The sequence below is a fragment of the Rutidosis leptorrhynchoides genome, chromosome 4 (assembly GCF_046630445.1).
Source record: "Rutidosis leptorrhynchoides isolate AG116_Rl617_1_P2 chromosome 4, CSIRO_AGI_Rlap_v1, whole genome shotgun sequence".
NCBI classification, from domain to species: domain Eukaryota; kingdom Viridiplantae; phylum Streptophyta; class Magnoliopsida; order Asterales; family Asteraceae; genus Rutidosis; species Rutidosis leptorrhynchoides.
The window spans coordinates 573004571-573013932 of record NC_092336.1 but is presented as its reverse complement, the minus strand read 5'-3'; the positions used below and the strand labels follow the sequence as shown (position 1 = coordinate 573013932).

The 9362-nt window shown below is 34.8% G+C and overlaps 2 protein-coding genes across 2 annotated transcripts; one reads left to right on the top strand and one right to left on the bottom strand.

The window, feature by feature from the left end:
• Nucleotides 1-2754: 2754 nt before the first annotated feature.
• LOC139845433 (cyclase-associated protein 1-like) lies at nt 2755-7901 on the top strand. Its single transcript, XM_071835691.1, has 10 exons — nt 2755-3141; nt 3785-3953; nt 4042-4106; nt 5123-5426; nt 5514-5661; nt 5748-5857; nt 5982-6037; nt 6124-6180; nt 6393-6533; nt 7503-7901. Exons 1-10 carry the CDS (start codon nt 2848-2850, stop codon nt 7587-7589), a joined length of 1431 nt encoding a protein of 476 aa, XP_071691792.1. The 5' UTR covers nt 2755-2847; the 3' UTR covers nt 7590-7901.
• A 383-nt stretch (nt 7902-8284) lies between these two features.
• Nucleotides 8285-8971, bottom strand: LOC139842802 (uncharacterized). The gene is made up of 3 exons (XM_071832907.1): nt 8948-8971; nt 8419-8804; nt 8285-8345 (listed from the first exon to the last, which is right to left on the bottom strand). Exons 1-3 carry the CDS (start codon nt 8969-8971, stop codon nt 8285-8287), a joined length of 471 nt encoding a protein of 156 aa, XP_071689008.1.
• Between the last annotated feature and the right edge of the window lie 391 nt (nt 8972-9362).

Sequence of the window (9362 nt, the reverse complement as noted above, 5' to 3'; positions counted from 1 at the left end):
TCAGCTGTCCTCGTTAGTAACCTACAACTAGTTGTCCACAGTTAGATGTACAGAAATAAATCGATAAATATTATCTTGAATCAATCCACGACCCAGTGTATACGTATCTCAGTATTGATCACAACTCAAACTATATATATTTTGGAATCAACCTCAACCCTGTATAGCTAACTCCAACATTCACATATAGAGTGTCTATGGTTGTTCCGAAATATATATAGATGTGTCGACATGATAAGTCGAAACATTGTATACATGTCTATGGTATCTCAAGATTACATAATATATAATACAAGTTGATTAAGTTATGGTTGGAATAGATTTGTTACCAATTTTCACGTAGCTAAAATGAGAAAAATTATCCAATCTTGTTTTACCCATAACTTCTTCATTTTAAATCCGTTTTGAGTGAATCAAATTGCTATGGTTTCATATTGAACTCTATTTTATGAATCTAAACAAAAAAAGTATAGGTTTCTAGTCGGAAAAATAAGTTACAAGTCGTTTTTGTAAAGGTAGTCATTTCAGTCGAAAGAACGACGTCTAGATGACCATTTTAGAAAACATACTTCCACTTTGAGTTTAACCATAATTTTTGGATATAGTTTCATGTTCATAATAAAAATCATTTTCTCAGAATAACAACTTTTAAATCAAAGTTTATCATAGTTTTTAATTAACTAACCCAAAACAGCCCGCGGTGTTACTACGACGGCGTAAATCCGGTTTTACGGTGTTTTTCGTGTTTCCAGGTTTTAAATCATTAAGTTAGAATATCATATAGATATAGAACATGTGTTTAGTTGATTTTAAAAGTCAAGTTAGAAGGATTAACTTTTGTTTGCGAACAAGTTTAGAATTAACTAAACTATGTTCTAGTGATTACAAGTTTAAACCTTCGAATAAGATAGCTTTATATGTATGAATCGAATGATGTTATGAACATCATTACTACCTTAAGTTCCTTGGATGAACCTACTGGAAAAGAGAAAAATGGATCTAGCTTCAATGGATCCTTGGATGGCTCAAAGTTCTTGAAGCAGAATCATGACACGAAAACAAGTTCAAGTAAGATCATCACTTGAAATAAGATTGTTATAGTTATAGAAATTGAACCAAAGTTTGAATATGATTATTACCTTGTATTAGAATGATAACCTACTGTAAGAAACAAAGATTTCTTGAGGTTGGATGATCACCTTACAAGATTGGAAGTGAGCTAGCAAACTTGAAAGTATTCTTGATTTTATGAAACTAGAACTTTTGGAATTTATGAAGAACACTTAGAACTTGAAGATAGAACTTGAGAGAGATCAATTAGATGAAGAAAATTGAAGAATGAAAGTGTTTGTAGGTGTTTTTGGTCGTTGGTGTATGGATTAGATATAAAGGATATGTAATTTTGTTTTCATGTAAATAAGTCATGAATGATTACTCATATTTTTGTAATCTTATGAGATATTTCATGCTAGTTGCCAAATGATGGTTCCCACATGTGTTAGGTGACTCACATGGGCTGCTAAGAGCTGATCATTGGAGTGTATATACCAATAGTACATACATCTAAAAGCTGTGTATTGTACGAGTACGAATACGGGTGCATACGAGTAGAATTGTTGATGAAACTGAACGAGAATGTAATTGTAAGCATTTTTGTTAAGTAGAAGTATTTTGATAAGTGTATTGAAGTCTTTCAAAAGTGTATAAATACATATTAAAACACTACATGTATATACATTTTAACTGAGTCGTTAAGTCATCGTTAGTCGTTACATGTAAGTGTTGTTTTGAAACCTTTAGGTTAACGATCTTGTTAAATATTGTTAACCCAATGTTTATAATAACAAAATAGATTTTAAATTATTATATTATCATGATATTATGATGTACAAATATCTCTTAATATGATATATATACATTAAATGTCGTTACAACGATAAACGTTACATATATATCTCGTTTCAAAATCATTAAGTTAGTAGTCTTGTTTTTACATATGTAGTTCATTGTTAATATAATTAATGATATGTTTACTTATCATAATATCATGTTAACTATATATATAACCATATATATGTCATCATATAGTTTTTTTACAAGTTTTAACGTTCGTGAATCACCGGTCAACTTGGGTGGTCAATTGTCTATATGAAACCTATTTCAATTAATCAAGTCTTAACAAGTTTGATTGCTTAACATGTTGGAAACATTTAATCATGTAAACATCAATCTCAATTAATATATATAAACATGGAAAAGTTCGGGTCACTACACGTTCCTTGATACACACATTGCGAACCCGTTCTAGCCTGAAAAGACGAGAGAACAAGTTGCATAGCTTATCGTTCCCGACCCAATGTTCTTGCCAAAACGAAGTAGAATCAACATCTCCGATAGTCTTGATGAATGAGTTTTTGAATCCAATCTCTAAGTCGTCAATAGAAGCACCTGCCAAAATAATTTTCTACCAAGTACTAGATGAATAAAGATGAGATGAATCGCCAACCGACAATAAGCCACCATTTAGACCATATAAACTACGAATGACCTTCGATATCTAAATTTAGATATTTTATTTCTTCTAAACTTTTCTAACTATAGAAAAAATACAATAGATTAGTTGAAAAAATTAAGAAATGACATAAACCCGATATCCATGATCACCAAAATGTCTGTTTCCCTTTCGGCGTTTAAAATTTTCACACAAAAATAGGAAAAAGAACAAAAGAAAGGAAAAAAAAAAAACAGATTATATTCCCCCGTCTCACTGCCAATTATACCAGATCTCCTTTTATGTCCTCATCTTCCAGTGAGAGAAACTTCAACTTCTAGAGAGAGAGTAACAGAATGGACGACAAATTGATACAACGGTTAGAATCCGCCGTAGCACGGCTAGAATCCGCCGCAGCACGGCTAGAATCACTTTCACTTGGTTCGCACTCACACGATATCGATGTTGATGCGGCTGCCGCTTCAACGGATCCTTCGATCATCGCATTTGATGATTTTATGGCGGAACACGTCGGCAGAGTTTGCGGTGCTGCATCGAAGATTGGCGGTCAGGTTAATGACGTCACTAATGTGCTAAATGAAGCGTTTACTGTTCAAAAAGAGCTTCTTATCAAAATCAAGCAAACTAAGGTTAGTTTTGTTCTCTTTATGACTTTGTATCTATAGTCAGTGTTGTATTTGTTGTGTATGTAGGAAAAATATATACGACCAACAGTGTATGCTAGAAGTTAGGTCAGGTTTCTGAAGCTTACTGTTTAGGTATTTAATATTGAATATCCTTTTTTATTGAGATCTATGATTACTCATTAATTTGTCAGGCTATACATCATTGATGTAGCTAGCATATTAATCTGTCAACTAACTTACTGCAGTTTGGAAAATGATATTGCTAGGGCTCTTAAAATTGATCGATGGATGTTTTAGTTGATCTGCCATTCGTATATGTAGTTAATTGCATGAGTGTTGTGTATTGAGAGTTAGGTTACGGTTCATGCTTATAATGTTTCTGTATTGCTATGATTTCTTAGTTCTTCGTGTCACCATATAAATGATGTAGCAAACCTAGTAATGAAACCTGAGCCGAGCACTGTAGTTCAGAAAATGTTATTGCATTGATTAGTTACGATATGTATAGTTGTTTAACCAAGGAGTCTTGGTGAAGGTCAATTTACTGTGTCGCGTACTACATAGTGAACGGTTCCTATTTATTGATATGCATAGTTATGCCAGGTTGAATGTTTATGTGTTTTTGGTGGGTGTGATAATTACGCAGAAGCCTGACATGGTAGGATTGGGGGAATTTCTGAAGCCATTGAATGAGAAATTAATGAAAGCAATAAGCATGACTGAAGGAAGGCGGTCTGATTACTTTAACCACTTAAAAGCTGTTGCTGAGAGTTTAACAGCTCTAGCAGGGATTGCGTATGTTGGCAAAGATTGTGGTGAGAATTATTCTCTATGCTTCGTGTTTCAACAAAGGTCATACTGTATCTTGCATCAGGCTACTTATTGTTGATTTCATGTCAACAGGAATGAGTATGCCTATTGCACATGTGGAAGAATCTTGGCAGGCTGCTGAATTTTACAACAATAAGGTACTATAGTATCTCCGCTTGAACGTATGTATCTAAGGTTGTTTTGTGTTTCTTTCCAGGATCAAACGTGCAGGGCGGTTTTTAATTCTGATTATTTCATAATTTTAGATGCACCTAATCTGATTTATTATAAATGTGCACATGTATTACATGTATGACATAATATTCCATGATGTACGGATCTACCAAATCAAGTGGTGTTACTGTCAAGCCAAGAGGCCTATTGTTGGCTTGAAGCCATATAAAGATCTCAAGTAATTAAGCGGGGATATGATTCGAAGAGGCTCTTTCGGTGCTAGTTGTACAGACCCACTACGCCTGTCCCGCCTCCCCGTCACACTTGCTATATGAATAGAAATTTTGTAGCAGTAGTTTGAGGTTTTTCATAAAGCTAGTTGGTGCATTTTGGATGGACATAACGCTATCTATACTCAGATGGATGGGCAACATTAAGCCTGCCATTAGTGGCTTCAATATGATTCATCTAGCATGCCATGGAAACCAAATCTGCATAGGGCGGAAATATCTCATGCCGTTGCATGCACATAACTTTTTCTAAGTCAAGTGTTGTGTATGTTTATATAGTTCTGACACGGTTGATATTGCCATTGTTGTTGCATCTTAAATGTGTTTCATGTAAGAGGCCTTCTGAGTTGACACTTGTGTGCAAGTATTCTTGTATCCCTTTAGCATAACTAGTTTAATGTTGTACTTCCATTACATCTTGTAAATTGTTTGGAACAGGTGGTTTTATACTATTTTAACAGTATACATTACACTTAAGTCTTCCATAATTTTGTCAATGATTTCATATCATATGTTCCTAACTTTTAAAAGCGAATAGGTAATTTCCCTACATGCTTTACAGGAACACATTCGTTTTATCCACCCTTCAATTGTAGTATTTGGCCATTCAACAGTAGCATCTATCACAAATTTCGGACACTTTTTAGTTAAAAACAATGAAGTTCTAAACTTGGCATTGCTAATACATTGACTGATGCTCACAATTTTAGGTTCTTGTAGAATATAAAAATAAAGATGCCAATCATGTAGAATGGGCAAGAGCTCTAAAGGAACTTTACGTACCTGGATTGAGAAATTACGTGAAGAGTCATTATCCTTTGGGGCCAGTATGGAGTGCCACAGGGTCAGTTGTACCTGCTGCACCAAAAGCTGTACCTAAAACAAATGCTCCTGCTCCTCCACCCCCTCCACCTGCATCACTCTTAACCTCGGAGTCATCTCCATCTTCTTCCCGCCCAAAGGAAGGGATGGCCGCTGTTTTTCAAGAAATCGGTTCTAAACCAGTTACTGCTGGTAGTGTTCCTTTATTTCAATGCTTCGTGTCCCTTCTTTATTATCAGGTCTATATGTTATATTGACTATGGAGTTTAAATCATTTAGGATTAAGAAAGGTCACAAATGATATGAAGACCAAGAACCGTGCAGATAGAGCTGGTTTTGTCAGTGCTGGTGAAAAAGAAGTTCGTGCAAGTGTGCCATCTGTTTCTAAAGTTGGACGTCCTAAGTTTGAGCTTCAAATGGGTCGCAAGTGAGTACTTATTTTATGCTTCATCTGCACAAGATATTGGTATCACGTTGTTAATGGAGGTGCTTACCCATCCTCATGATATGCAGATGGGTTGTTGAGAATCAAACTGGGAAGAAGGATTTGTTGATTGATCAGTGTGATTCAAAGCAAACTGTGTACATTTTTGGATGCAAAGATTCAGTTCTACAAATTAGAGGTAAGGTCTCTTTTTCCTATTTATTTTCCTTGGTTATATTGTCATTGTGTAAAAATAGTTTCTTGTACCAGTCTGTCTATGCTTTTTCTTTGTTATGATAAAGATATTTAACTGCTTCGTGCAGGGAAAGTCAATAACATAACTGTTGACAAATGCACAAAAATGGGTGTTGTATTCACGGTCAGTTAGGGTGCTGTGATCCTTTACATTTATGAAGCATATACTTGGAAAAAATAAGTACTGACTTTTGAACTTTAAAACAACAGGACGTTGTTGCTGCTTGTGAAATCGTGAATTGCAACAGTGTCGAGGTTCAATGCCAGGTACGAATCTTCTCTTTGTATTATGGTGGTTGATTTTCTTGTATATTTTAAGGCCTAAATTGCTGTAACTTTTATTACGTTTCTAGAGTTCTAGAGTGGTTTTTATTACATTATGGAACACTCATACACTTAATAACTGGTAGCTGATGTTACTTATTACTGTTAACCCCGATGTTCTATTGTTAATTTGTTTTGCATGTGGATGATTATAGGGTACAGCCCCTACTATTTCTGTGGATAACTCATCAGGTTGCCAATTGTACTTGAGCAAGGATTCTCTAGAGGCTTCTATAACAACTGCCAAGTCGAGTGAAATCAATGTGTTGGTCGCCTCTGGTCCTGATGACGATTTGGTATGCTTCAATTTCTGTTTTGATCATCTTTTCAGTTTTCAGACATTATATATGCTTCCCCCTGACAAAACGGTCACTTAACAAGTCTTTGATGTCTCCGAAAAGTCTTATTTTGGAATCCTGCCTTACTCCTATAAAAAGGTGGTCACCTATTGTTGACATAATAACTTTGGATTGTTTCCAACTAAGTTTTATATATCAAGGAATATTAGACATAATGTATTTATTAGGAGTTATTGTGTATTAGGGTTTAGCCCATTGATATAATGGGCTTTATGGTTTAAATTAACTCAGGCTCCAAGTTTTTATTAGTATATATATATAATTCCTAATTCAATATTATTCACGACGACTAATAAAACAATACAATCTTTGTGGTTTTATGAGGAATAAGTTTGCAACAGCATGCATATGTATGACATCCTGTCACGAAAGCAGAGTATATTGTATGACATTTCAAGCATGGCATTATACCTATGAACATCTGTGAATTGCAAGGTGCCATAATAAGGGCCATGAACACGGTGTTAGACTTTTAGTGGTGTTGTGGGTGAATTTATACATAGTGAATATCAAGTTCCTATAAATAAGTTTAGTCACGTGAAGTAGTTCTCAGCTTTATCGTTGTTAAAAGGTAGGACAAATTTATAGGAGCACCTATTGGCATTCAACTAGATCAAGTAATATATGACCTACCTGCAAGATAGTTTGACAAGCATTGGCATTATATTTTCATGATCTCTCGTTAACTTCTTATTTCCATGGTAGGCCTCTTTTTATGATACAGTATTATCTATAAATTTGTCATGACCAAAGATCAAAGCAACAAACTGGTATTTTGTTTGTTGAACATTAGAACTTAACTGGTAACAAGTAAATGTTTTGTACTTGGTGTTTATGCTTAAAAGTTGCATCATCTATTTAGGGCTTCAAATTTACCAACTTATTGTGTAATGTTTTATGTTGCAGGTCGAACATGCTTTACCACAGCAGTACATTCATAGTTATAAGGATGGACAATTTGCAACAACCCCCATGTCTCACTCAGGAGGCTAAGCGGTACCAGCTATCATCATCATGTTGTTATGGTTATACGGGGTTCTTTTTTCTTTTCAATAGCGTGTTTTTTTGAATGCTGAAGGTGCATCTCATGCGTAATGATTTAAACAAATGAAAATCGATAGTAGCAATCTGCGCGTATTTAGCAGAATTTGTTGCTCTTGATTGAAGGGTGCTTCAAGTTTTGGTTTTTGGGTTCCACTTGTCTACACTGTTTTGTATTCTCAGTATGTTGTTCCTTGAAAGTGTTTTTTTGAAAGGAAAAAAAAAACACGATCGGGTCTTTAATTTTCACATTTTTTAAGTTTATCAGTACCCACTGCTCGTCACACAAACATATGAGTGCATTCAGGTTTTAGGGTGCAATGCCCACTGCTTGTTACACTGTCATAGTGATCTACTCTCAGCTTTGCATGTCTAATGAAATTAGGAGAAACATGTCATTATAAAAGTAGTCTGCTGCATAGTATCGTCTAGTTGCAACGTTTAATATTCCCAAGGACCCAACCACTCTTCTTTAATATAAGACATTATGGCCTTATCAGGTAAAGTGAACTATTGCAATCATAAATATATAAACTTTTATTCATAAATTATAAATTATGAAGCTGAATGTATAATCAAAATAACTTGAAATTAGATGGGACTTATCAGTTACAGACACCAAATTCTGCAGAAACATTACAGCATAATTAACCCCGATTGGATCTAGGTTCCACTCCCACTGTTTTTAGGTTTGTAGAGTCACCAGATCTGCAAATATGTACGTATGTAAGAACTAATCTATAACCAAGAATGGATGGATTAAAAAGGATGATAAACAAACCGCTGCGTGTATATGTCAGGGGTGTCCGTGGGGACCACATCATCACGTTTCTGAATGTGAGCCACTTTCCTGAGTATTGACTTTGTAATAAACTCGTCTCCAGAAGCCAGGGTCGTTTCTGGGCTATCAACCTCTGGAACCATGCTTCTGTTGTTCTTGTTAACCTGCACACCAGGGTGGCGAACCAGCTGTTGCGTAACACTCGTAACCGCAAGGAACACTGCTCCACCGGTAAATCCAAGCAAGATATATATTGGGAAAAGATCGGCTCTTGATTTAAGCTTGGCCTTAGCAGTGTCCGTGGTGCTTGAGGAAATGAAGGCGCGTTGTGATTTTAGAATCGTTTCATACGATTTGTTGTGGCTAGAAATCGATCGCCAACATTTCTGCACAAGCATATACATTAATTTTTCATCCACATTATAGGAATGAAAGATAATTGATATAAAGGGTGTGCAATCATGAGATATCAAATGTCATATATCATATATATGCTGTTATTCGGACGAGAAAAAAAAGATATACGCACCGTAGCAAACATTGACATAGCCATGATATATAAATTCAATGGAATGGATGCAATAAACTTTGATGATACAATTATTTAAGGGGGGAGTTCTGCACATATCTTGTGTTGTACATATATGTTAAATGCTTGCATATTCAATCAAGATGCGATATTCAGGGAATGGTGGTAAGAGTAGTGGTGGAGATTGTAAATAGGAAATGGATGTATGTGTATATGTATATGTATATGTATATGTATATGTATATGTATATGTATATGTATATATTTAACCGAAAGTTAGTTACAGAATGGTTATTTGTATTTGGGATCACCTTTACCTCATACCAATTAATTTCATAATTTTAGAGTGGCATTTATTCAAAGATATACTACTTTTCATTTTAACATGTTCTAAAAAATTATAAACATTAGATAA

What these genes read in the sequence shown, in the direction of transcription:
- LOC139845433 (XM_071835691.1), top strand. Translation starts at nt 2,848, where the DNA reads ATGGACGACAAATTGATACAACGGTTAGAATCCGCCGTAGCACGGCTA. An exon ending in TTCTAAACCAGTTACTGCTG is followed by an intron (nt 5,427 to 5,513) that starts GTAGTGTTCCTT and finishes TAAATCATTTAG; the next exon opens with GATTAAGAAAGGTCACAAAT. An exon ending in CTGGTCCTGATGACGATTTG is followed by an intron (nt 6,534 to 7,502) that starts GTATGCTTCAAT and finishes TTTATGTTGCAG; the next exon opens with GTCGAACATGCTTTACCACA.
- LOC139842802 (XM_071832907.1), bottom strand. Translation starts at nt 8,971, where the DNA reads ATGGCTATGTCAATGTTTGCTACG. An exon ending in CTATGTCAATGTTTGCTACG is followed by an intron (nt 8,805 to 8,947) that starts GTGCGTATATCT and finishes ATGCTTGTGCAG; the next exon opens with AAATGTTGGCGATCGATTTC. An exon ending in CCTGACATATACACGCAGCG is followed by an intron (nt 8,346 to 8,418) that starts GTTTGTTTATCA and finishes ACATATTTGCAG; the next exon opens with ATCTGGTGACTCTACAAACC.